This window comes from Leucopleurus acutus (assembly GCF_964270905.1).
Source record: "Leucopleurus acutus genome assembly, chromosome: 19".
In the NCBI taxonomy this organism is placed as follows: Eukaryota; Metazoa; Chordata; class Mammalia; order Artiodactyla; family Delphinidae; genus Leucopleurus; species Leucopleurus acutus.
Genome location: NC_139161.1, coordinates 23,641,343 through 23,668,111, shown reverse-complemented (window position 1 = coordinate 23,668,111; position 26,769 = coordinate 23,641,343). Strand labels below are relative to the sequence as shown.

The window sequence follows — 26,769 nt, the reverse complement described above, 5'->3', positions numbered from 1 at the left end:
GGGCAGGGGCTCCCGGGCCGGCTCACACCGGGGACGTGGCCGTGGACTCGCTGCACAGGCTCTCCACAATGTCGGCTCTCTGGATGCGGCGCAGGGCGGCCAGGAGGGTGTCAAGTGTGGCGCTGTCCTGGGCGGCCCAGCTGGCCAGCAGGGCGCGGACCGGGCAGGCCTCCTGGGTGAAGGAGTCTATGTGCTCAGGCTGGTAACCCAGCTCACCGGCCAGATGCCGCCAGGTGTCCCCCGCAGAGCCACTGAGCAGCTTCTCCACCTCCTCCCGCTTGGCCAGCGGCAGGCTGCTGTAGAGGCCTCCGTCACCCTTGAGGGCTGCCAAGAACCCAGGGGGAGTCAGGCGCTACCCGCTGGACACCCTTTCCCCCACCGTGGGAGTGGGGGCCTGGAGTAAGACCCAAGAAGGGCTGAGGCATTTCTCCTCCCGATCTGGGGAGGACCCGAGGGTCTAGAAGCAGAGGGATGCCCGAGATGCAGTCCTGGATGTGGGCAGGGCTGTGGAGGCACCTGGGGGATGCTGACTCACCCACAGCTCCAGAACCATCCCTACAACCTAACCTCCCTGCCCACTAACCCCCTCCCACCCCCAGCAATTAATCAAGGCTCAGGAGACAGGACTTCTGGCCTCAGACTCAACTGCAGCAAGTGTACTGGAGCTGGGCTATGGGCTACCGATTAGGGGACATAATTAACTACTTGTTCCCCAGAAGTCCTGGCCAGGAGGCTAACTGCAGCCACTTTGGGGAGTGATTAGCCCTGGGGGACAATTAGCTGGATGAGTCTAGATGCTCCGATTTGTCAAAGCTTCCGTTTCCCAAGTCATCCCCACCGGAAAGGGCCTCTCCTACCCATGCCCTCCGCCCGCCTCTCCCATCCTTCCACACAGCAGCCCGCAGCCAGCCCCTCTGCAGTCCCTCCTATAGCCTAAGCTTAACCACCCCTGTTCTCCCTGCCTCGCCCCCCCGGCCCGCCGCCCGGCCCCACTGCTTACCCTGGCCTGCAGCTGTCTGTGTGTGGGACTGCTGGTCATGCAGGCTCTGGCTGTCCACAGAGATGCCGCTGTCGCTGTGCAGTTTTTCTCCCTCGGGTGGGGGCGTCTGGTTCACGGGCCGGCTGTTGGCTCCTTGCTTGTTCTGTTTGCAGCTGTTCCACCTGGAACCAGAGGACAGCCCCAGTCACGGGGCTGAGGGGCGCATGGGCCACGCCGCGAAGGTATCTGTGCTCTGGTGTGTGGGTGCCGGGAGCCCAGGGGGTGTCCTTCTGTAACTCCGCGCGCCACGGGAGGCTCTCCTTCCTCTACCTATCTGCCCCTGGCCCACACCGGAAACGCCGTGAGGGCAGAGAGGCACCCAGGGCTTGGTGTGTGCGGCCGGTGTTCAGTAAATGTCCATGGGATGAATGGTGCACAAATAAATGCCTTCCCTGGAGCTCCACTTTGCCCAGTCTACCCTTCTAAAGTACTCCCACGTGTGTGCAGGGGTATGTACACGGATTCCCTCTGCTGTTATAAGCAATAAGAAAAAATGAAAAACAAAGCAAATGGCCATCGATAGGAGACTGGTTAAATAAATTATGATCCGCCCGTATTACTGAACGAGCAATTATAAATAATCAGATTATCTATATGCTCTGAGGAAAGCTCTCCCGAGGGAGATTAAGTGAAAGAGTAAGATGTAGAATATGTATAATGTGATCATTGATGTGATCATTGATGCTTTAAAAAAAACAAAAACCTGCACGTGTATGTATAGGTTTTCCACACATGTGTTTATAAATGCGTAGAAAATGGCTGGAAGGGATCCATTCCAGATTCCCAGGAGGACAGGGGTAGGATTTGGGGAGATAAAAGGAGGCTTTGCTACTTTTTGCTTTACAAGACATTGGTCTTCTTTGCATTTTCCCCAATAAGCACGTTATTACTTTGATGATTTTTTTTTTAAGAATGGTAAATGCACTTAAACATTTAAAACGCTTCCCAGGACTTATCCACATCCCGCATTTCTGGCTATGGGCGCCATCAGACCCCATGTGTGACGTGGGAAGGAAGAGATACACGCACACGTACACACAGGTAACGGGGTTCAGGGAATGAGGACACAAGCTGCTGGTAAAGGAAGCTCTGTGTGCAGGGAGGCAGGTGGGGCAGCAGAATGGGGGCGGGGAGGTGCTGGCACCAGGACAGGACAGGGACGATCCCCTTCCGTACCTCCTGTTGACCTGCCACACCCTGGAGTGGGGAAGCTGACGGTAAGTGAGGATGAGCTTGGTGTGGGGTTGAGTTAAAAGCGCGTGTGCAGGGCTTCCCTGGTGGCGCAGTGGTTGAGAGTCCGCCTGCCGATGCGGGGGACGCGGGTTCGTGCCCCGGTCCGGGAAGATCCCACATGCCGCGGAGCGGCTGGGCGCGTGAGCCATGGCCGCTGAGCCTGCGCGTCCGGAGCCTGTGCTCCGCAACGGGAGAGGCCACAACAGCGAGAGGCGCGCGTACCGCAAAAAAAAAAAAAAAAAAAGTGTGTGCATTTTCAGGTCATGGTCGCAGCAAAGCCCTCCTCGAGGGTAAAGATATGGCTCCCTGGCTCCCATTCCCCCCTCACCTCTTGAAGGCGATGTAGGCCACGAGGCCCACAACCACAGCAGCCAGGATGGAGCAGTAGACAGGGATGAGGTTGTCGGTGGTACCTCGGGTCACCACGGGCTGGGAGCTGCCCATCACTGTGGTCGCCACATCTGACACCGTGCTGGTTACGAGGTCTTGATCTGGCGGTACCTCAGGCTCCTGGGTGCCGGGGTCTGTGCTGTCTGAGCCCTCCGGGGGCGTGGCCCGTGTAATCCAACGGCCAGGGATCTCTGGGAGAAAGGGCTACAGGAGTGAGGGCCCACTCCCCCCCGCCCCTCTCCTATGCTCTGACCCTCAGAGCTCCTCCCCCAGCCCCCTCCTTGCCCCAGATGCTTGTATGTCCAGCGGCTACACACAGGAGAGAGGGCTGGGATCGGGTGTATGATGTCACGATGGTGGAGAAGAGCAAGGGCCTAAGAATCAGGAGCGCTGGGTCCCCTTCGGCTCTGCCACTGACTTGCTGTGTGACTCTGGACCGTCCCTTCAACTCTCAGGGCTTCAACTTCCCCATGAATGGAGATACTAAAAGAGACGGTCTTTTAAGTTCCCTTCTATCTTGGGTATAACTGTGATCCTAGAATTCTACTCTGCCTACCCTGGGTACCCAAAAACCCAGCATGGAGGTAAACACACAAAGAAGAGAGTGGGCCCTAGGACGCCTCCAGCTGGAATCAGGCTTGGGAAATGTAATTTCTCTGGCCACAGTGCCCCAGTGGCGCCGGTCACCCCTGTCCTAAAGAAGGATGAGGGTAATCAGGTCCGGCAGAGGGGTACCTTCCCCGGCACCGGCCCCTGAGAATTGGCATCCAGCCTCCTTTCTAGTCTCTGGTGTCCTGGCTCTAGGCTCGGGCAGGGTGGGGAGGTGCCCAGTTGGCTTGCTTCCCTCTAGCTGGTCCGTGGATAGTGGCTAGCCTCTATTTCCTGCCCTGCGTGGCCCCCACACCGTCTGATCTTGCCACCCAGAGATGACAGTGTCAGATAGCCCAAACCCAACTTGGGAAGGTCGAGGACTGCTGGTGGAGAGAGGGCCCACAGAGCAGGCACTGCCACTGCCTCAGGGGAGGGAGACTGCCCTGCCACCCGCCTAGGTTCTCTCATGCCAGATGGGCACTGCCAGCCTCCCTGCCAGGGGACCCAGCAGCCCCTGGCACAAGTGGGTGGGATTTTCCATTCTACCACCCAGCCGGGGGCAGTACCTGGGGTTGTGGACTCTGGACGACCTGGGGGTACCTGTCTGGGCAAAGTTGCCTACCCCTTCCTTCCTCGCTTCCCACGCCTGGAGCAGGGAGGGAAAGCAGACAGGACAAGCTGATGGGGTGAAGGGCAGGCACTTTGCTCCCCAGCTCTGCCTCACCTAGCCCCCAGTTTGCCCACCCAAGCTGGAGTCGAAACTGCCCACCGGTTTCCTAGGCCTCCTTGGCTCAAGGCCATGATGCTTCAAAGGCCCCCATTTTCAGCACATTCTGAGGAGTAAGGTCCCCACATGTGAATCTGGAATCCATCTGGTTGGCATTTGGGAGGGGGCTGCCATCTGCTGCCCTATCCCACCCCTCCCCCATCTCAGTCCTGGGAAGGAAGGCGTGGAAGAGGTGCGGCAGGGAGTGGAGGAAACACAGCCCTCCTTCTGGCAGCCCCAGACAAGGCGCTGGCCCAGGGAGGGTCTCCTCTTGTCCAGCTAGGGGACTGCGCCAGCTGGAGGGGCAGCCTGAGCCCCGAGGCTAAGGTACAGCTCTGCTCAGCTGACCCGAGCCCAGAGGCTGAAGGCATGGCTGGGTGGAGGGTCACTGAAATCAGGCATCACAGAGATTTGAGGGCAGTGGAGAAAAGCCGAGAGACGGCCCAGGCTGAAGACAGTGCCTTCCAGGGCGCTTTCTCCTCGTCCCTCCGATCCCCCGGCCTGTTTGGGGGTGGGGATGAGATCCAGATGTGGCTGTGTCCACTAGCATTCCAACCCACTAAGCCCTGGCAGGTCCTGACAGCCGTTTCCAGAATGGGAGCTGTCAGACTTGGGGGTGGAAAGAGGGCCCAGGTTACTCCTCCTAAATCCAATTTCTTTTGCTTGGGGAGGGGGGCAGGTTCTGCCCCCAGGGTGGGTGAGTCACCATGTTGACACCGGAAGCGTTTATGCAAGGCAGTACCCTGCAGTGGAGGGGAGGGGGGCAACCAAGCCACCACAAATCAAATTCCATTTCCTGAAATGTTCCCTCTGCCCTGGAGCTGACATTTACCCGTTCAGAGGCTAGAGGGTGAGGGGAAGAGGGGCAGGGATAAACGCACCCCTTCAGGGTGGCTGGGAAAGTAGAGTGGTATCTGGAAGGAACGTGGGAACGCCAAAAGGCAGAGCCCACCCTTCCCCCAGCCAGCACCTTTCTTTGCTCTAACCGCACCCCTAAGTCCCCCCCACTAGCTGGTGCCGACTTGCCCACAGAAGCGTGCCACCCACCTGCCCGCTGCAGGCGCTGAAACTCCCTCCCTCCTCTGCCCTGCGCCTGACGCTACCTGCCTGTCTCCTGGCCCAGGGCAGTGGCCACTGGAACCACCACGTTCTGCACCCCACTTCTCCACCCTAACCCCACATCCCAATGCAGCAAAGACTGCAGGCTCCCCACGGCAGGGGATCTATCTCTCCCATCCAACTGGGGGCTGACTAAAGGCAGAGGCTGTGCTGCCCCCACCAGAATAGGGGGATCTCTTGGGAACTAAGTGCTGGGACTGCGTCTCCCTCATCAGACTGGGGCAAAGGCTGTCTCTGTCCCGTCCAACTTAGGGCTCCTGAAGGAGGCACTGCGCTGCCTGCTCAGAGTGAGAGCACCCTGAGGGTTAGGCCCCAAGGGGAAACAGCTGAACGGGGGATAGAAAGTAAAGGCATTGTCAATCTCTCCCCCAAGATGGATGTCACCAACCAGGGACCAAAACGGTTCTGCCCTGACTGCCACAGTGCTTCCTCCTCCCATCCCAGGAACTGTCCCTTCTGGCTAAGGAGGGCACACCCAGCTCCCATCCACCCAGGAAGCTGAGGGCCCTCCATGTGCACCTGCCTCATCCTCGGGCTCACAAGCCCCAGGCTTGCTGTTCCGCCTCTTTCTCTGTCCCAAAGCCCCTGTCCGCACGACCTCCTTAGTGTTCCCTGGGTCTAACTTCGTCCTTGACTAAACTGTACCAGTGACTGCTGACCCCTCCCCCACAAGTTGAAGTGAGCCAGCCCCCGGCCCAAACCCACAGCAACAGTGGAAACCACGTGCAGCGAGGAAACTGAGGTCCAGAAACTGAAGTGACCTCCTTGACGTCGCTCAGATAGTAAGTGACAGGGCAGACTCCATCCCAGGTCCCAGAGCCATAAACCACTATGGGTCTCAGAGACAAAAGGTCCCAACTCCTGAAGGTCCTCAGACCCCCTTCTCCAGTGCAGAGAGTCTGCCTCAAGGATCAAACGTGTCCTATCTGTGCTCTGGACACGGAGGCCACCTTCGTGCCGCTCATCTACCACCCGTCCAATTCCCAGCCGGCAGCCACAGATTAACAAAGCCCTGGGAAATGAGTGTGGCCTGGGAGGATGAGGGTGGCTTAACAAACAGCCCCAAAGGGTAAACAGTGGATAGGGTCCACTGGTGGGAAGGATCGGGAGGGTGTCCACTGGCCCCGCAGGCCATGGCAGACCCCTGCGGACCCCGGGGCGCCCCCCACCCCCACCCCGCAGCCCCGACGCTCACCCTCGCACTCGGCGTCGGCCCAGCGCGTGCACTCGCGCAGCTGGCGCTCCGTGTCCTCACACACCGTGCAGGGCAGACACGGGTCCACGTGGTTGGCCTCGTCGGAGTACGTGCCGTCGGGGCACTCCTCGCACACGGTGTTCTGCTTGTCCTGGCATGAGAACACGAGCCCCGAGCCCGCCTCGCACACGCGGCACGCCTCGCAGTGGCCCGTTGTCTCGTCCTGGTAGTAGCCGTAGGCGCAGCGGCACACGGCGTCGTCGGCCTCCACGCAGGGCGCCGACATGCTCTGCAGCCCCACGCACTCGGTGCACGGTTTACACGGCTCCGTGGCGCTCACCACGTCCGAGAAGGTCACGCCTGAGGACAGACGGACGTGCGGGGGGAGCTGCGCCCCGAGTCTAGCCGCTTGCCCCGGGGGCACTTGGGACGCAGGGGCTGGAGGCCTTCCCGCCCCATCCCGGGACACCCTCGTTCTACCTCGCCCCCTCACTGGCTCCCCCGCTTTTCCCTCCGGGCCCGTATCCCCGGTGTGTGAAAGCTGGTGGCACCCGACCGGGAAGGAGGAAGGGGGCCAGGAGCCCGGTGCTCCAGGTCCCGGAAGCGTTGGCGCTGAGGTTTCAGGGGGTAACCCAGCTGGTGCCGGTAAATTTCTTGGCAGATTCTATTAGAGAGTTCCCAGCATGATTGAGGAATAATCTGAGAGTGGTTCCCACCCAGCCCTCCCCACAGGCCAGAGTTAAGCTGTGAACCCAGCCCGGGCAGAGCCGGCCTTCACCAGGCAGGCTCCCACCTCAGCTGCCCTCCCATGCCTCTCTGCACAGGTGGGGGCTCAGGTGTGGCCTGAATGGGAGTGACTAGGGATAGACAACAGAATTTCCCACCCATGGCGCTACCCCAGCTGCTGAAGGGCTTGGCTCTAGAGGGCAGGGATGGGACTCCTGCCAAGAAAGGTACTGCAGGAGGGATTGAAGCTAGAAGGAAGGGAGGACTTGCATATATAGTCCTCTGCTCTTTCAAAGGACATGAAGGGAAGATTTCCAAGCTCGCTCTTGATTCACGCTCTTAATTAATGGATGTGAGCTCCAGAATAAGGGGAGGGATGCCAGGGTCCTCTCCGCCTTGTGCAAAGAGTGGGGAAGGCACAGAGCCAGATCTTCTTCAGCCCTTCCAGCCCAGGGTGGAGAACTCCATGCCAAACTGAATCCAAGAGGCTGTATCCTTGCTCCCACGGCAGGAAGAGCCCAGATTTAGAACCTGAGAACTGGGGAGGGAGGATTGCTCAGAATGTGGAAACGGGTAGAGAGATTGGGATCCCCATGGACGGAAATCGAGGCTCGCTGGGGGGGTCCTATCTTAACTTTCTTTAATGCCATCAAGAGACAAGATGGAGCACAGGGTCATTATCTTGGAGGTTGGGGTTGGAACTGCAGAAGCACAGAAGGAAAAGGCAGAGAAGTAAAAGGGGCAGCAGCTGGGGGGGAAGAGAAGAAAAGACAGAGATGCGCCTGGAGGAAGACTTCAGTTTCAAGTCAGTTCTGGCAGAGGGACTCCTGTGTTTCTCTTCCTAGGCATCAGGCAGATCTGGATTCAAAAGCTGCTTCCATCACTTTATTAGCTGTGTGACTCTGGGTGTTTTACTTAACCTCTCTGAGCTTTTTTCTTTCTCTGTAAAACAGGGAATAATGCCTCCACTCACAGGGTTGTGATGAGGAATAAGTGAAATTCCTCAGTAGCACGTGACACACAGCAGGGATCCTGTAAAGGTTGGGCCCCCTGGGGTGGGCAATGATCAATTCAATGAACTTCAGTAGCAGGGATATTAGTCAGACATCAGAAAGGACTTCCGAACCAAAACAGCCAAGGCAGGAGGTCCCATTTATGCCAGAGGCTCCTATCTGGGTGGCATGTGGCAGCAGGGGTGGGTCTAGTCACATGGGAGGGGAAGGGGAGGGCCCTGCCCATGGGAAAATACAGAAAATTAGTCGCAAACTCCTGGGAGAGGGTTTTGGGGGGTGGGAAAAATGTGGTCTTTTTTGGGCAGAGAATGAAGGCAGGAGCTTAATGGGTTTCCTTGTGGAAACATTTTGAGGATAGAGGGGAAGTCCACTGGGGTCTCCATCCCATAAAGCGGACTTGTAAAGGCAGCCTGTTAACCCAGCTGGGGTGCGGGGAGGGGGGTGAGGGGGAAGGGGGGAAAGGGAGGGGAGCAGAGGGTGGAAGTGGGAGGGAGCATTCCGAGCTGGTCTCTGCTCCTGTCTCCCCTCCCCTTCCCCGGAGATGCCCTCTCTCAGCCTCTTCTATCCCACCGCTTGTTTTGACAGAAGGGACTGGGGTCCCATCCTGGGAGACTTCGGGTCCAAGGAGAAGAGGCCCTGGGCGGAGTCTAGGAAATAAGAGAGGCAAACATGGGAGGTTCCAGGGTAGCTGATGGTTGGCCAACCCTGCCCTGGGATGGAAAGAAACCCTGTTAGGCCAGGACCAGGGAGGCGGCCAGATGGCAAGGTAGCAAAGCATTATGAGATGTCCAGCCTCCCTACCTGGCATCCCTCCGCTGGGGGATGGAGTTACAGGATCCACTAGTACAGAAGTAGGACAACAGAGTGTTTGGGACACCAAGGAGTTGGGGCTGCCTGCAGGACAGATGGGCTGTGTGCAGTGAGGTGCCTCGAGGTAGCGGTGGTGGCGGCGAGGCATTCAAAGGTAAGACAGGCTGGCGGGGGCGTTCAGAGTTCCCAGTTCCTGTAGCCTTGTCCCCAACATGATTAAAGAACAATCTGGGTAGAATTCCCACTGGCCCTCCAGGTGGGCATTGAGTGCCAGGTAGAAGGCAAGATCTAACTGTCAACAGGAAAGGTTTCCAGGCAGAGTCAGGAAAAGGGCCCATGGCCTGAAAGCAACAGAAGGGGCGGAGTGAATCCAGCAGAGATGAGACTCCCGAGTCAAGCGCAAAGAATTTCAGACCCCAGACCTGCCATCTTTCTGCCTCCCTCCTCCAGCACCTCTGGAAGATGGGGTTCTCTGCCCTCCCCAAGGAAATCCCAGGTAGGAATGGCCACAGCGCCCCTCCCCCCTCTCGCACCCGACATCACCCCCCAGTAAGGACATCCCTGTGGTGCTCCAACCGCCGTCCCTGCTGCCTGGGGAAAGCTCTGCTTCCTCCGTCAGAGCTGGAGAACAGTTGGCCCCGGGGGGAGGGTTAGCCACACCCTCCTAGGATCCCCCAAGGTCAGTGTCCAGGGCAGTCAGGATTTGACCCTCCTCCCCTCCCCACAGACGCACCAAGGGTAAGTGGCAGCCATCGATTTTGCAGTGCAGATATTTTTAGCTGGTTTTAGCATCAGCCACTCCTCCCTCCTGGCCACACTCTTCTACCAGGCCTCTCTACTTGGGGGCTGGGAAGGGGCACAGCCTGGGGATCCCCCATCTGGTCCCCCTCCTCCCTCCGCATACTTCCCTCATCCATTCTGAGCTTCCCCTCTCTGCCTCCTATGCTGGGTCAGACCCACTTCTGGCACCCATACGGTTGTGGGCAGGAGTCCCTGCCAGGGCGCAGAGCACTTGGAAGGCCTCTACTGGGCATGCCCTCCAGCCCCCTTGCCCCTACTTCCATTCCGCTCCCCTCCCCCCACCGGACACCCTATACTCACTGTCCAGGCAGGGCTCACACACGGTCTGGTTGGCTCCGCAAGGCTGGGCCACGCCCTCGCCCAGGTTGCAGGCTTTGCAACACTCACCGCTGCGGGTGTACAGGCCCGTGGGGCACACCTCCTTGGCACCTCCAAGGGACCCCTGGGTGGAGGAAGACCAGAAGGTCAGACTGGCAAGGGAAAGGGGACAGGGTGGACTCCGAGGGAGCAAACACCCCCTCCTGCAGCCTTCTATTGGAACCACCTGGGCTGGGATGAGCTCACCAGGGAGGCATTTGGCACTTGAAAGCTGATGGGGAAGAAAGGCAGAGCGGGAGAGCACGGCCCTGCAGGCTGCTAGGGGTGTGAGATCAGAGCTTCAGATGCTGACCTTCTGCAAAGTTCATCTTGGGGTTACAGTAACTCCTGGAATCCCAAGGATACACCATGTGGGGAAGGCAACCTGAGGCCCAGCAGAGGGCCTTTGGGCAGCAGTCAGGAACCAGCAGGCAGGTTGCAGCGTACACAGGGTTCCCAGCCAAGGGGGCAACTAGAAGCTGAAATCTAGCCCAAATGCCGCTTGCTAAGCTGCACATCTCCAGGGATGCGTCTACCCAGAGGGGAGTCTTTTTCTATCAAAGTCTAGCAGGGCTCTACTCCTCACCCTTAATCCTACCATTCCACATATTAAGTATCAAATGGGAGGTGTCCAAGAACAGAAGCAGAGGGGTGGGACCCTGGGTTCAAATCCTGGTTCTGCTCTGGGAGTTCTGACCTTCTCGGCTTTCCTGCTCTGAGTCTTCATCTCTCTAGACCGATAGAGATGGAGACAGCTCAGGGCCAAAGCAAATGACCAGCCGGTCATCGAGAGTCTGGCGCCAAGACAGGAGAAAAGTACGCCTGTCACCAATATGAGAAAGTGGCTGCTCTCACCACCCAGCAACCCCGCTCCCCCAGGGTTTGATTTCCGGCCACCAGCCCTCCCCTCTCCCTGCGCCCCATGCAGCCAGTGGGAACAACACGGCAAACAGGGGAAAGGAGAGTCAGATTCCCGCCGCCGAGGCATCTTTGCTCATGGATGGAATGATTTAGCACCAGATTCCCTAGAGGGAGGGGTTGCTGGCAGATTGCTTTATATTTCTGTTCCTTAAAAAAAATCTTAATGTCTAATAAAACTCCAAAGCCTGTTTCCCTGGCTCCAGACCATGTAGCTCCCATTTGATGCTCAGAGGAAGTATGGTCTCTTGGATCATGGGACTAGAGAGGAGCTGTAAGGGTCATTTTGGGCATTTCTCTGCTTGCATGTTGGCCAGATCATGGCCCAAAACACTCCTTTCCCTTCAGTCCTTTCTAATATCCTGAGGTCTCAGTAGGGTTTGGTGGAGGCAGGGGGATGCACAGGTTGGATCAGTCTAGGAGGCAGCCTATGGTCCTCAAGAAACCGGTGGGGAGGGTGCAGGCAGCAAAGGAGGGGAACCTTGGGTGTTGCCACCATCTCCTCCCAGGTGGCAGGAACACAGTGCTGGGAACATCTGTAGACCAGAAGCCTAGGGGCGGGGGGTAGTCCCAGATACAGGCTTTCCCCCAGGAGGTGAGCAAGGTTCCAGAAAGGTCTGTTCAGATTTCTTTTCATCCTTCAGGGCTCTGCTTAAATGTCACTTCATCAGGGAAGTGGTCCTGTGGCCCAGCCCCTCCCTGATCTGACAAATCAGGCAGAGTTGCCCTGTCACAGGTCCCCCCTGTTCACTCTTCTTATCTGGTCTGACACTCTACAGAGTCCCCCACTGGACTCTCAGGTCACTGAAGGCAGGGACTGTGGTCACCTCAGTGCCTGAGACGGTACCTGACGCGTATTAGGGACCCAACATGTATACTTATGGAATTTAAGAACATAACACAATATGGCCTCAATTAACTAGAACTCCAGGGCCTGACTTTCTGGATACCCGAGTTTCTGGAAAGTCATGGCTTTGCTGTTCTTCTCACCTAATGTTTTTCACTTTAACCACGGGGGCTGCACCTTCCTCTGTCTCTGGAACGTACCTTCACGGTTTCCCCATGACTCAGGGACTCAATATTTATATCCGTGAGTATTCTGGGATGCAATGCAGCGGAGCCCTGTGTTCTTTATCCCAAATTACCACACCTTCGTCAAGAGAGTTCTCCTGTCAGCTTTTCTTATAGTTTTTTCTGCCTCCTCCCTTCCTGTTAAAGTATCAGTTTTCAGTTCTTCCTGCTGCCAGTGTGACCCGAGCGGCCCTCCCCAGTCTTATTTATTAGGTCTAATTGAATTTTAGAAAGTGTGTAACTAGCCCTGGGAGGAAGGAGAATAAAGTGAGTGTAAGGAGTATGGGAACCAGGAGGGGGCCGTTCTCACAGTAAAAAGTCTACCTTCCTCGTCAGCTGCCTTCATTGCTCTGAATCCTGGTTCACGGCTTAGAGCTGGGTGACCTGGGACAGGTTTTGAATTTCTCTGTGCCTCAGTTTCTTCATCATTAGGTAACCATGACAGTACCTGCCTCAGAGAGTTGCAGTAGGCATTAAATAAATGAGTGTTTATTCACTTTGGGACCCCTCTTTTCTCTTTTCCAAGGTCTTCTGTGGCTTTTGGCTGTGTTCCAGTTAGTTGAGGTCAGTAGAGACCTGGGCTCCAGATAACTGAGGCAATCTGACTGTGGCAGTTGTGGGCAGAGTGGGAGCCTCACGCAAGCCCCTCTTCTCAAAGCCTGCTCTCCCTTCTGCAGCCCGTGGTCCTCTCTCTTCTCCAAAGTCTTGCACTTGGGAGTCCAGGCCACATAATTAGTAACCATGTGTTTCCTGTGCTTGTTTTGTTTTCTATTTCAAAACATTCCAGATCTGCCACTTAGTAGTATGCTACTTGGGGTAAATTCTCAATCTCTCTAAGCCTCAGTTTTCCCACCTAAAACGTTGGGTTGGTGATACCTACTGTCCAGGTTTCTGTGAAAATTAAAAGAAATAATTTATGCAAATCTGTCTGATGCATAGTTGGATTTTAATAAATGTTGGTTATCAAAGAAGTATCTTTTTTTTTTTAAAGAAGATGTTGGGGGTAGGAGTTTATTAATTAATTTATTTATTTTTGCTGTGTTGGGTCTTTGTTTCTGTGCGAGGGCTTTCTCTAGTTGTGGCAAGCGGGCCCAGCTGCTCCACGGCATGTGGGATCCTCCCAGACCAGGGCTCGAACCCACGTCCCCTGCATTAGCAGGCAGATTCTCAACCCCTGAGCCACCAGGGAAGCCCCAAAGAAGTGTCTTGTCTTAGGGAGAGTGAGCCGGGGGGTAGGTAGTGGGAGAGGAGAGTTGAGCCATCCCCAAACAGGGGAAACCATCTCAGAGTAGGCAGGATAGAAATGAAGAGAGACCCACCAAGAAGCGTCTGAAGAGGGTATGGGGACCAAAGGAGGATGGAGAACTGCTAACTAATTCAACTACTGACTGAGCACTAAACTAAAAGTTTCCAATGAGACATCGTCCCTGACTCCTGAGAGGAGCCACAGTCCCATGAGGGAGAGGAAATATCACCCCGAACAACTGCTCCAGAAGCCGAGGAGGAAAGACTTGAGGGATTGCCTTCATCCCCTGTCTGACAGCTGTGGAAACTGAGGCCCACAGAGGTCACTCTGCCAAGTGGCCTGATGCACCAGTCTGGCCACAGCCTCTACGGGTCCAAGGCCAGGCAATCTTGGGGAGCAGGGAGGGATGACTAGGATTCAGGCTAATTGCTCCAAAATGATCAACTTATCAAAATGACAGGCACATTTGCCTGAAAGTTATACTTAGTACACTTATTCCATTTTTTAGAATGTTTGCAATTTTTGGGGGGGGTTGCCATATCCAGGCTTTCTAGAAACTAAGGTGGAAATATCCTTCGGTTAATTGACTTTTTTTTAAAATAAATTTATTTATGTATTTAATTTACTTTTGGCTGCATTGGGTCTTCATTGCTGCACGCAGGCTTTTCTCTAGTTGCGGCAAGTGGGGGCTACTCTTCGTTGTGGTGCGTGGGCTTATTGCGGTGGCTTCTCTTGTTGCAGAGCATGGGCTCTAGTCACACGGGCTTCAGTAGTTGTGGCAGGCGGGCTCAGTAGTTGTGGCTCGCGGGCTCTAGAGCGCAGGCAGTAGTTGTGGCGCACGGGCTTAGTTGCTCCGCGGCATGTGGGATCTTCCCGGACCAGGGCTCGAACCCGTATCTCCTGCATTGGCAGGCGGATTCTTAACCACTGCACCACCAGGGAAGTCCTGAATTGACTTTTAATAATTAAAATTTAAAAACTGGACAAAACAGAAAATACACCAAAATAGTTGAGAGAATTTGAAACTATAGGAAGGCTTCAGTGTGATGAGTCCTATCCATTCACAACAGCTTCAGCAAAGGGTTCCTTAGGTGAATGGAGCCATTGGCCACCATCATGGGGTCGGCGAGTTTTCAAATATGCAAAGGGTCTTTTGAGACCAATGCAAGCCCTGGGGAGGCACTGGCACATGTCCCCCACTCCTTTAGATGGGGTGGATTTGGGGTCGGAGACAAGAGCTAATTACTGAGGAGGATGCTGCGTAAAGACTTGGAAAGGGGGCAGGGGTCTGAGTGGGGGGTGAAGGGGCTCAGTTCTAAATTTGTGGTGCCAGAAGCTTAGGACACGATGTAACCTCCAGGTCCAGTGGTGGTTCGAGGCCACGTGTCCTTCCGCGATCTGGAAGGTTGGGTGGGGGTATGCCGGGCATAAGGAGGAAAGAGTAAACTCCAAGCCAAGCACCCTGGGTTCCAACAAGGGCGCCACCACAGAGTAACTGGGGAGCTTGGTTTCGTGCCTGAAGATTAGGGAGATTCAGCTCCCTCAACTGTCAAATGGGAATAACTAGATTTACTCTGCTGGGGCCTTATACGGATTAAATAACACAAGAGAAATTACCCAGGGCAGTGCGTGGCACACGGTAGGCACTCAACCAGTTTTATTATTCCCGCTTCCCCACCCCGCACCCCCAGGGAAGAATCTAGGCGCGGGAACGGGATCAGACTGGTACAGCAAGGCGGGGACCCCTTCCCTCCCGGCGTCGCCTCCCCCACCCGGCCGCTCCCGTCCTCGCATTTGCTGCCCTCGCTGCATCCCTATTAGGCGCATTAGCCAGCCCGGCGGCTCCGGTTACAGACGTCTGAATGACAGAGTGCCTCCATTACCGGCGTGGCCCGCCAGCCGACCCGCCGGGACGCGCTCTGGTTTCAGCACTCTCGCCGCGGCCCAGGAAGAAACTCGGACCGCTGCGGTGCGCAGCGCCAGCCCATAGACAGCAGCCCCGCGGCAAGGCGGAGGCGAGAGCCGCAGGGGCTGCAGGCGACAGATTCTGCGCTGGGTCCACCTTCCCGAGCCCCCAGGCCCTCCACCCCAGATCCCCTCCTTCCTCGCCTTTTCTTTATTCGGGGGACACTCTCCAGCCCAGATCCGGAGCCCATGCCCTCGCCCCTCCAGGAATCCTCACAACTGGCCGCCCCAGTCCCCCCTCCATGCCCCCCACCCCCGCCCCAGACGAGATGCATCTCTAACCCGCGGCGTTAGTCAGCAAACGTGCCCGCAGTCACTCCCAAATCTCCGGACGAAGCCGGAGGTACGGCTATCCCACGGAAACCAGGCTGAGCTTCGGAGATGGGGCTAGTGCCCGGAAGGGGTCTCTGCCCATCCCAGCCCCCATATTCCGCCGGCCTGACTCTGGGGCTGGTGTCACGCCCGCCTGCCGCCGAGACACGCAGCTCTTATCCCGAACTGGATCGCCGGGCTGCCCCTTAAGAGGTACGGGGAGTACTGAGCTGGGAATCAGGTGAGGGGCAGTCTAGCTAGGATTCTGTCTCAACTCGCTTGTGGGATCTTGACCAATTGGTTTAATCTCCCAGAGCCTCAGTCTCCTTGTCTGTAATGGGGATTTGGGGGCGCAATGCTCAGATGAGAGATGAAGATGGCAGGGAAAGTGAGGACACCTCCTCCATTGCCAAACCTTCCAGGGCACTCCCTTCATGGCCACACAACGGGTCACATCTCCTGAATGTCTTGTCAGAACTACCGGGCGGATTTCGATGCTTACGAGGACCCACAGTCCTTTGCCGAGACAGAATCCGAGGCGCCTGAGCGCCTCCGTCTTGTTCGGTGCCCGGCGTCCTTCATCGAAAGCTGGGCGGGGCGCGGGCGGAATCCCGACCCGCCTGGGCGCGGAAACGGAGCCAATCATCAGCGCGGCGCTCGGGCCGCTTAACTGGGGGTCTGGGTGGCGGGTGCGGCGCGCAGCCCCAGTCGCGCGGGGAGCTGCGATCGTTCAGCCCTCGCGCCGCAGCGCCCCCTGCGGGTTGCCTTCGCCTGCGCGACCCCCGGCTGCGCGCTGCCGGGACCGTCCCCACTTTGCGCGTCCCGCCTCTCTGCACCCCGAGAAGTGGTGGCGGCGAGAACCCGTCGGACGACGCTTGCTCCGTCCCATCCGGTCCGTGACTTTGCTTCAAACCGCGAGAATAAGTGCGTAGGAGAAGCCCACTAGCCGCGGGGGAACCCGGGAAGCGGGTTCGCCCCGGCGAAGTGGGCACTCCCTTCCCAGCCTCGGACCCCAAGCCGCAATTCCCCGACCCCGCTAGGCCGCGAGAAAGAGCGCGCGACACGCGCGGGAAGCAGCTGTGCTTCAGCTCTCTCTTCTCGTCCTACTGTCTCTTGGCGGACAGGTCGGGGTCCTCTCTCCCTTCTCCGTCCCTTCATTTTTGCTTCCATCTCTCTACCTCCCTCGCCGTCGTCCCTTTTCTGCCGTCCCTAACCCACTTCTCTCTCTTCACCAGAGCCCCCCTCCACGAACCTCCCCCTCCCACGCCCCTCCCCCCCATTGTCTGGCCGGTCCTCATTGTCCGATGCCCGGTCCCCTTTGCCTCCAGTCCCTCCATCCTCCTCTTACATTGTTCCATCCCCTCGTCCCCCGTTCCCCACCCCAACCACACTCTCTCCTCACTTCTCTAGTTCCCGTCCCATTCCTCCTGCTTCTTTAGCCTGGGTTCCGTCCCACGACCCTCCAGAAATCCAGATGCTCAGGGGGAAAGTCGCCTCGAGCTCCCAGCATTCAAGCGCCCTCTTCCGAAGAACCCAGGCATCCGAGAGCCCCACGACTCCCTCCTGAGAGACCCCTCCACACACACACCCCCATGGTACATGAGGACCCGCATAGGTGCGCCCCTCTTGTCCGCATCTCCACCCTGAATCTCAGGGTCGCCTCTTCGTTCTGAGTACCTTAGGCGCTCCTCCGTGGATACTGGCATCGGCGCTCCTCTCCCGCCATCCACCCCCAGCATCTGGGATCCCAACGCTCTTTTCTCTTTTCCCTCGGGAAAACCTGAACTCCTTGGGGTTCCGGTCCCGGGAAAGGGAGCGGGCTCCCCTCCGGCTAGCACTCACCCCCAGGAGCAGCAGCAGCAGCAGGCGCGGCCCGTCCATGGCGCAGCCGGCAGCACCTGCCCCCATCACCCGCCTCCCGCGGCAGCGCTCGGCTTCCAGTTCAGCCCTCTCAGCGGACAGACACGGCTGCGCTGCGCTGCGCTGCGCTCCAGCGTCCGGCCCGCAGACCTGGCGGAGGCTCGACTCCCTCTGGATGCTAGCGGGAGGTGCTGGGAGAAGCCAGTGCGTCGGCCCCGCCTCCTCCCCGCCCAGCCCGCCCAACCCCCGGAACCGCGCCCGCCCTCCCCGCAGTCTCCGGGAGGGGAGAGTAGGGAAAGGAGAGCGTACGGGGAAACGCTCCCGCGCGTCCCGGCCCTCAAAGCCTATCCCCCACCCCGCCCCGCTACCCGGCGCCCGGGCCGCGCTATTGCGCGTCCGTCCCGCAAGCTGTGGGCTCGAGTCGTCCCCACTGCGGCTCCCTTGGGCTGCGGCCCCTCTCACGGTTCACTCTCTTGCCCATCTTCTCCTGCCTCCGGCTTCAGCTTCTTCCCCGGTGCCCCGCTCCCTACCCAGCTTTTATCAGCAATAATGCCCACTGCCCGCCCGCCTTTCATCTCCTGGTCTATACCCCACCCCTCCCTCTGCCCCAGTGGGGGGTTCTCTCTCTGCAGAGGCCTGGGGGAAGGGGAGGGGAGGGGTAGTAGGTGGCCTGACACCGACCACACGCAGCGGGGACGTTCAAGGTGGAGACATCATTTGAATTCTCAAAAGGTGGGTTTGAGGGGGTCGCAGGTGTGCACACACACAAAAAGGAATACACACACTCCCAAGCTCACATATATATGTGCTTATGCATTCACCTATGCCCACACCATCCTCACGCAGTCCTGTAGACCCGTGCATTCTACACCTGCCTGTGCACCTCCACATATACACACTCATCGCCCATGTGCTCATGACATTCAGACCTATGTACTCACCTACACATTCACACATACATGTGTATGTGTGCAGTCACCTCCTCGCAAGCCCTCACATGTATAGTCTCTCACACAGTGCACACACACATTCATGAACACACACACACACACTCATATGCACACACAGATGTATCCTCAACAATCGGCCTTCACTAGATTGTGTTTCCATTAGCTGATGAGCTCCCTGCAGGCAGGGACGATGGTTTCTTATCTGAATGCGTGGTACACAGTAGGTGTTCAATAAAGGTCTGTAGAAGGGAATAAATGTAAAATTGGTTGGATGGACTCACATTCATGTACCTGTCCATGTACTATGTGGGCATCTCCAGGACCACACTCACCAATGCCCTAGAAACCTTGGCAGGTCCAAATCACAGGCCCTGGCAGCCCAGAGAGCGCGCCACCAGTCTTTCGGTGGGAAGCGTTTCCACCTCCACCTTGATGCTCGCTGCCTGCCTGTCCCCACCCTTTCCTGGTTCCCAGACAGGAAAGCCTTGGAGCACAGAGCTTTGGGGTGGGGGGTGGGGGGCAAGTCTACAAAGCCCATCCCCTCACCCTGATCTTGGCCAGGTGTGGACCTCAGTTTCGAACTGAAGATAAACTGAGGGTATAACTGAAGATACCCTCCCACCTTACGGGAAGAAGAGGGAGATTAAGACACTTGTGAAGAGCTTACTGCTGGTAGGTGATTTCCCAGATCAGCTGAGCTAATTCATCCATTCATGGGGGAAAAACTCTGTCTGCCCTGTGCATTTCTTTCCTGTGTAACCAACAAAGTCCAGTGGATATCCCAGAAAGGACAGGTAGACATCACTGTGGCCTTGACCATGAGCGTGAATTAGCCACCTCCTTGACTGGGCATAAGAGGCCAGGCAGCTAGCCCCTCTTCAGAAATCCCTGAGGATTCCCTCCTCCCAGACAGGGATTGCCTCTAAGCTGTCTCCTCCTGCAGCTTTTAGAGCCCTGCCTTTCCTCTCAGCTGAATTCATGGAAGGCAGGAAGGGGCAACATTAGTACTAAAAGCAGTGTTGAGCTGCTTACTACCAAGGGTATCGACAGTATGGCATTAATTTAAATACTCTTTGTTATTAATTTATGATCCCGGTTACTATTATTGCTAAGGTTATGCAGCTCAACACAATTTAATATGACCCACGCCACCATGGCTGGGCCTGGGTTATTAATAATTTCCGTGGTCTTGATCATTTAAGCCTTACTCCAACAATTACAAACAGCAATTGTTACTATTATTATTACCGTATTTCTATGATTAAGCCCCAGCACAAGACCACGATGTAATGCTGAGTGCTGGTGGGGAGGCAGCTGTGAATTGTACAGAGAAAAGAGCACTGAACCGAGAGTCAGACGGGCCTGGCCACAAATTCCTACACCTCCCACCCCACTCCACCCCCACATCAATTACTCCTGCATGGTCTGAGGTTACGTCATCTTTCTCAGCCTCAGTTTCCTCATCTATAAAATGGGAATTAAAAAAAACTTCTATCTTGAACGGCAAATAAAGTTCATCAAAGAAGAGACTCAATCCCCTTCATTCAACATGTATTTATTGAGCACCTACTATAGGCCACACCCTGTTCTAGGCACTGGGGATACAGCAGTGAACAACAGCAGCTGCCTTTATGGAGCTGATGTTCTAGCGTGTTAGTGATTTGATATGAAGGATTATTTTATAATGTGCCATTAGATAGATGGCATGGCTGTGATCAGAGTGCTCCTTTGCTGGGACCACCACCATCACAATCTCCACCATCGTCACCATCACAGCCACCTATTACCAGAACCAGCACCACCATGACCACCATCACCACAACACCAGCATCACTACAAGAAGCACCACAGCTACCACTGCCATCACTATTGCTCCCCCAATCATCCCCATCACTATCACGATTACCACACCATCATCACCACCATCACCATCACCACCACAGCTGCCAGGGCCATGGCCGCCACCACTTACCTTTTGACATCTGCACCACAAGCAGCAGGGATTCCTGTTCCTAATAAGCGCTGAGTACTCGGGTCCATCCCTCTTCCTTGGAACGTTTCTGGAGGCTCTGTGACGCCACTGCCTGCCTGACCCTAACTCCCTAATTGTCATGATTCCTGGCCACAGACATGAGTATCCTTCAAAACTTTCTCTCTGACCCAGCTCCCTTTCCCTTAGTCCTCAGCACTTGCAGCCACACTGTGGGAGGGGGCATGGGGAGAGGGCTTTGAGGAGCTGGCCAGCAAGTAGGACCAGCCAGGCAGCACCAAGGGGGCAGCAGTTTTCATTGGAGGGTTCCCCAGAACCATCTCCCGTAACAGAACTGCCTGTATAAAGGGCCCCTCCCCCCACCACACACACACCAAGTCCTCCTGGACCTAAGAGGGACCCTAAGATGAAAAGGTGGAGAATCTCAGTGCAGATCTACATGAAGCTGGGAGTGGTAGTGGTGGGTCAGACTGCATCTTCAGGAATTGAAGTGGGAGGGATTTGCCCCTCCCCTCTTCAGCTCACCATCCCTCCATCTCCCTGCCCCTCCAGGAAGGCAAGCTCTTAACACACACTCCCAGTCCTTCCTTTCCACTGGGACCCCTCACCTCGGGCACCTGCAGGACATTGCTCACAGCTCCCTGTGCCTCTGGCCAGCAGCCCCTGGGGAGCCAGCCTGCAGCCCCAACTTACTTCCAAGCAGAAATGTGGGTGCAGACAATGAGAACTCACATTTATTGAGATGTCCTGTGAGCCAGGAGATCCACACAATTATCTCCTTTAATCCCCACTGCAATCTCATGAAGGAGGTGCTGGGTTCACCATACACAGATGAAGAGACTAAAGCTGGAAGAGGTTAAGCCACTGGCTCAAGGGCCCCCAGAAGGAGGCAGTAGTGCCATAAGTGGCCCTCCAAAGCCACACGTCTCAATGTTAATCTCCCATGTCCCAGCCACTCCCCCCCTCCAACGCAGCCCCTCCAGCCTTCACTCCAGTGAGTTCGGGGGATAGAATCTGCATCTCAGAGGGGCTGCACTCGGCCCTTCCGTACAACTGCTCAGATACCCCCTCCTGACACACATTCACAGAATCTGGGTTTTGGCCGGGGTAGGATGGGCTGAGGCAAGCCAGGGGATGATCTCCGTCTTTTGATTGAAGACGTGATTTCCAAGCTCTTCTAGCGAGCACGCACTTTTCCTGCTTTGGGAAAATCACCTCCCCTATCCCTCAGTTCCAGTGTCCAACCAGAGAAGCAGTGAAGGGAGATGGACAAGAAGAGAACAATTCCTGAGGGCGAGGGGGAAAAGGAGGTGCCAGGCCTCCCCCAGCTGCATCCCATCTGCCCCAGGCAGGCGGCCAGGCAAGGTAAGTGAAACCCGCCTGCCCCCATTAAGAGCTAGCTCAGTGGCTCTGAAGCGTGATGCGGTGATTACCTCTATGCTGACTCCTTCTGGGCTGCAAGGGAGACCTGGCCAGTAAGGGAGCAGGGTCGGGGCTGGGGACTGGTTTGGGGTCAGCCCAGTTGGATTCTGGAACTGCATCAGTAGTGAGAGGAGTGAGAGGAATTGATCAATTTTGGAGACCAGTTAGATTAACTGGAGCATCAAAGTGGGCCAGTTCCACGGCGCCCTCCCCCACTGTCTGCTCCAGCCTCAGAGGCTGGTACTCCCTTCCTGCCTCCACCCTGTCCTTCAAGGGGCCCCATCTGATGCACATTACTCAGCTTCTCTCACCTCTGAGCCCTTCTGTGGGTCATGCCCCCATGAGAGTTGCCTTCTCTCTTCCTTCAAGATAACTGTAGAGTTGGTCAGTCTTCCATTTTCCCATCTGCAGTCTTTCCTTCAAAGGCCACCCTCCCTCCCACATGTCCTGGTCTGTACCCATACCTCTTGTCAAAAGATTCGTCAAACATAGGCAGTAGGGACTTTTTTTTTTTTTAGCTGTGTTGGGTCTTCGTTGCTGCGCACGGGCTTTCTCTAGTTGTGGTGTACAGGGGCTACTGTTAGTTGCGGTGCGCGGGCTTCTCATTGCGGTGGCTTCTCTTGTTGTGGAGCACGAGCTCTAGGCGCGCGGGCTTCAGTAGTTGTGGCTCGCGGGCTCTAGAGCGCAGGCTCAGTAGTTGTGGCGCACGGGGTTAGTTGCTCCGCGGCACGTGGGATCTTCCCGTACCGGGGCACGAACCCGTGTCCCCTGCGTCGGCAGGCAGACTCTCAACCACTGCGCCACCAGGGAAGCCCCCTCTCACTTTTTATCCTGCATCCAAGGACAGTCAGGACATTTTAAAGAAAACCTGCGTAGGGCTACACCCTGCCGGCAGAGCATGAAGGTGAGAGGATGAGGCATCAGAAGGCCCAGGCCTACCATTTATTTGCTGTGTGGCCTTGGACCAGTTCCTTCCCCTGCTCTGAGCCTCAGTTTCCTTCATCTGTAAAAGCGGCATAAGATTCCAGTCTCAGAGTTACTGGGAGGAATCAGAGGTCTTGAGTGTGTGTGTGTCACGGGAGCTGGGCAGATGTCAATTATGCTCGTTCTATTTGCTGCTGCTGCTGATGGTGGCATCTGGCCTGCAGGCTGGAGACCGGATGAGGGGTGAGATGACATTTCAGCACTGGAGAGCCAGGCTCGGGGGGCCTTCCTGCTGCTGATAAGAGCCAGAGCTGTGACAGGCCTTGGGCTCCGGCACAATTCCCACGGGAATTGCTGGGGGAGGAGACATCCCAGGCCCCAGCTTATCTTCACTCTGGCGTGTCTGGGAAGTGGGGTCAAGTGCGATTGTCTGGGTTGGTTTCCAGCAGAGGAGGGTAAAGGGCATAGATGCACAGTCTGTTAAGTCTCGCAGTCATGAGAAGACCCCCGAGAGGGAAGGGAGAGGAGCTGCAGAGGAGGATCCCTTCCCAACCCCACCCAACCCACAGCCCGGTCCGCTGGGCTGGGGCACCCCTGAGACAGAGCTGAACATTTAAGAGCAGAAGGCCTGGGCTGCTAGCTCTTCTCGCACTGACTCTCTCAGTCCCACCCACTCCACCTGCTGACTGAGGAGACCCCAGTCTGAGGGGGAGATAGAGCCCTCGCCCTGGAAGTCCCTCCACTCTGAGGAGAGGACACGGTCTCTAGGCTGCAGCCTCCTGTCCCCCAGGAGCACGTCTAGGATGTGGAGAGGGGCCGCCATCCTCTCCTATCATCTCAGGGGCCAGGGAGAGGGAAGATGGCCCAGGGCCGTGAGGACCTCCTAGTCTAAGGGGTTCCCCAATCAAACAGGAGTGTTTCGCACCTGAGGCAGGAGCACAAGCCAGTTTCCAGTTACTTGCTCTAGGCTGGGACTCAGTTAGAAGTGGAAGCAACCCCCCCAGAGGCCATCCGCCATCGGGGAAAGCGAGACCCAGAGACACCCAGGAAAGGCTCCAAGTGGGTCCGCGGCAAAGGAGGGAATTAATGGGCGCAGTTGAAGCAGCTGCAGCACGGTGTAGTGGAGAAGGCCCTGGGCCGGTAGGTGGGAGACAGCGCTCTTGCCTCAGCGTTGCCCCAGCGCCCCCGTGGAACCTGCGACCACTCACTGTGCCTCTCCAGGCCTGTTCCCACCTGTGACATGAAGAAAGCTGTCCGTCCCAGGCTGCCCCTGCTCCCGCACCCTGTGGAGTCTGAGGCCGGGTTCTTGTGCGGCCCAGCCCACAGGGAGCCCTGGGGAGGGGATGCAGGGGCGGGCGGGGCACCTCCTGGAAGAGCCGGCAGAGGAAAGCGCTGAGTTGGCACTCAGCGTCCCGGCCACGCCCACTCCTATTCCATTATTCATCCCTGTAAGAGGCTCTCCCTCCTCCTTCCCAGCCCAGGCCCACTCTCAGGAAAGGCCTACCCCCCCATTCAAAATCCCCCTCACAGCATACCCCCCTCAGCTGGAAACTCTTGAGCAAAAAGGTCGTCAAGATGATTAAATGCGAACAGATTTTCAACTCTTTTTCCACTTTAATTAAAAATGGGCTCTCCATTCAGAGGCAGCTGAAAACGAGAGAGCAGCTCCCCGAAGGCCCCTGGGCCGAAAAGTGGGGGGAAACCCTCAGAGATGTTTGAGGGTTGGTCTGCGGTGGCCTGGGGTCAGGGGCCTGGCCTGGAACGGCCACGTGCCCAGAGGCCCTGGCCACAGAGGGCACCAGGAGCCCAGAGGCCTTGGGCACTGGAGACAGAGCCAAAACAGAGGCAGGTGGGTGGGCCAGCAGGTCTGCACCCTGGGGCGGGGGTGGGGTGGGGGGCAGAGGGAGTTCCATTTCCACAAACCCTAACTACTGGGGAGCCCCCAGTCTGGGGCGGGAACAGGTTGCTATCCTCAAGGAGGGCTGGGGTCTGCACAAAGAATTTAAGATGGAAAATGACAGATGGTTAAAGTACCTTCCAGAACAACCTAGAAGCAAATCCAGGAGTCGCCCAGTGTACCTATGGCTGGAGATGGAGACTAACAGAACTAGGGCTGCACATGAGAGGGCAGCTGGGCAGCCTCAGTGGCTTCCCGAAGGAGGACTTCGGATGCCAGTGAAACAACGAAACGGCCGGGCAGGCAGTGGTGGGAAGGCGATGGGCAGGGGGGTGAGACAGGGACATAGCATGTCTTATTATGAAGATGGAGAGCAGGGAGAAGCCATCAGGAGAATGAGGACTCTCCCCTCTCTCTCTCTTCCTTCTCCTGTCAGGGATCAGAAGCTAGGAGAGAAGGGGAGGAACGGCAGAGGAAGGGATTTGGTTGAGACACCTGAGAACATCCGCAGGGGGAGGAGGGAAGGGCGGGGGAGCTGGCACAGGCTGCAGGAACAGGAGCCCACGGCCCTTGGTCACTGATCTGATCCCATTTCCGGTCTGGCCCCAGTCCTTGGCAAGCCCTGAGCAGAGCTTCCCTCCGAGAGCATAAGGGAGGATGGTTGCATTTGAAATTCCTCTCCATGTTCCGGATGGCCTCTGTGCTTCAGGGGTGGAGAACACTGCAGGAGGGACAAAGGCCTCTCACTGCTTCCTGTACCTGTGCTGGGTGGTCCCACCTGCCCCCCACTGGAGGTGGGAGGGTGTTGAGTTGGTCTTTATCCTGGGAAGAAAAGTGATCCCTTCCTGGTAAACCACCCTGGTGTTGGGGGGGCGGCCTAGAGCCCGCTGCCCGGCTCCCAGGCAAGGAAGCAGTTGCCGGCACCTGCGGGGAAGGGCTCACAGGGCCCTTTAGAGTCCAGCCCCAGGTCTTTCGAGTCCCATATTTACCACCAGCTCCCAGGGTGAATTCCACCAAAGTTAGGAGGGCAGGAGGAGGGGGAACCACCAACTCAGCAAGGCTCCCAGGGGAGGTCACGTGTGCACTGGGCCTTGATGTCACCAGAGCAGGGAGGGGAGGACATTCTGAGCAAAGGGGCCGTCTGAGTGAGGGTGCAGGAGCACGGAAGGAGGCGGTACGTGTGGAAATGCTGAGCCGTCAGTTTGGGGCAGCATGAGGGATGGGGGAGCAAGTGGATTGAGACGGAGCTGGGGGCGTTCTGAAGGCCCCTTTTCTTTGTGATGAGGGATCGGCTCTCTCTCCTTGAAATGCCCGTCCTGCCCTGGGGGCAGGCTGCAGGATCCAAGTCAAAACTTCCTGCTTCTCTGAGAATCTCTCCCCATCCACCCGCTCTCAACTCCCAAACCTGGTGTCTGGCTGTCTCTGGCTGTCTCTGGTTCCCATCACCCTTGTCTGCAGGCCTCTCTCTCCCCCACAGCTTTGGTAGAACAGGCATCTATGCCCAAACCTCAGGTGTGCAGCCTTCCCACTCTCCCGTGGTTCCGTGGGCTACCGCGTAGCATGCAGCCCAGACCAGCAGCCTGGCACCTGCCGCTCCAGGAAGGAAATGTGGCCAGGAGGGGGGAGGGGTGCTGGCCTGATGCTGGGTGAATGGGAGAGCTGACCCCAGACCATCCCCCAGTCTGAGTTCCCCACTTCTCAGAAATAGAAATTCACCCAAGCATCCCCTAGGCCTGTGGCCTTACCTCCTTCGTTCTACTTTTAGAAAAGCCAGGGATTCCGTGGCAGGGACTAGTCTATTTTGACAGAGTCCAAATAGAGCAGAGTGGGGAGGGGTAGCCGAAGGGGCGGGAAGCGTGTCTCTGTTGGCCGGCACTGCCTCGCCCGGAACTCGCTTTTCCTCCCCAGTGTTAATTATCAAAATTAACCGAACACTATAAATAACCCAACTCGGAGACTTGAAGAGACTCGCTTCTAATTAATTCATTTCCAATCAAGACACTTCTGCGCCCCCCTACCCTAGAATCTGAGGGATGGGAACCTCATGGTGCAGCTTTCAAATATTGAATCCCTTGCTCCTGAGATGTGAAAGCTCAAAGAGAAAAGAGAGAAGGAAAACACTCGCCTTTCTTGGAAGGGGGTAGCCTATAAATAACCCCATATTGGTGCATTTG

General features: G+C 56.8%; 2 protein-coding genes across 2 annotated transcripts in view; one reads left to right on the top strand and one right to left on the bottom strand.

Annotated features, from left to right (window-relative positions):
• Nucleotides 1-26,769, top strand: part of ZNF652 (zinc finger protein 652) — a 250,610-nt gene that overhangs the window by 48,524 nt on the left and 175,317 nt on the right. The gene's annotated exons all lie outside the window — the stretch shown is intronic.
• On the bottom strand, nucleotides 23-17,486 carry NGFR (nerve growth factor receptor; the record flags this gene model as incomplete). The annotated part of the gene is made up of 6 exons (XM_082859894.1): nucleotides 17,395-17,486; nucleotides 9,984-10,125; nucleotides 6,334-6,693; nucleotides 2,601-2,853; nucleotides 1,001-1,161; nucleotides 23-324 (listed from the first exon to the last, which is right to left on the bottom strand). The coding sequence occupies exons 1-6, from the start codon at nucleotides 17,458-17,460 to the stop codon at nucleotides 23-25; spliced, it is 1,284 nt and encodes a 427-aa protein (XP_082716020.1). The 5' UTR covers nucleotides 17,461-17,486.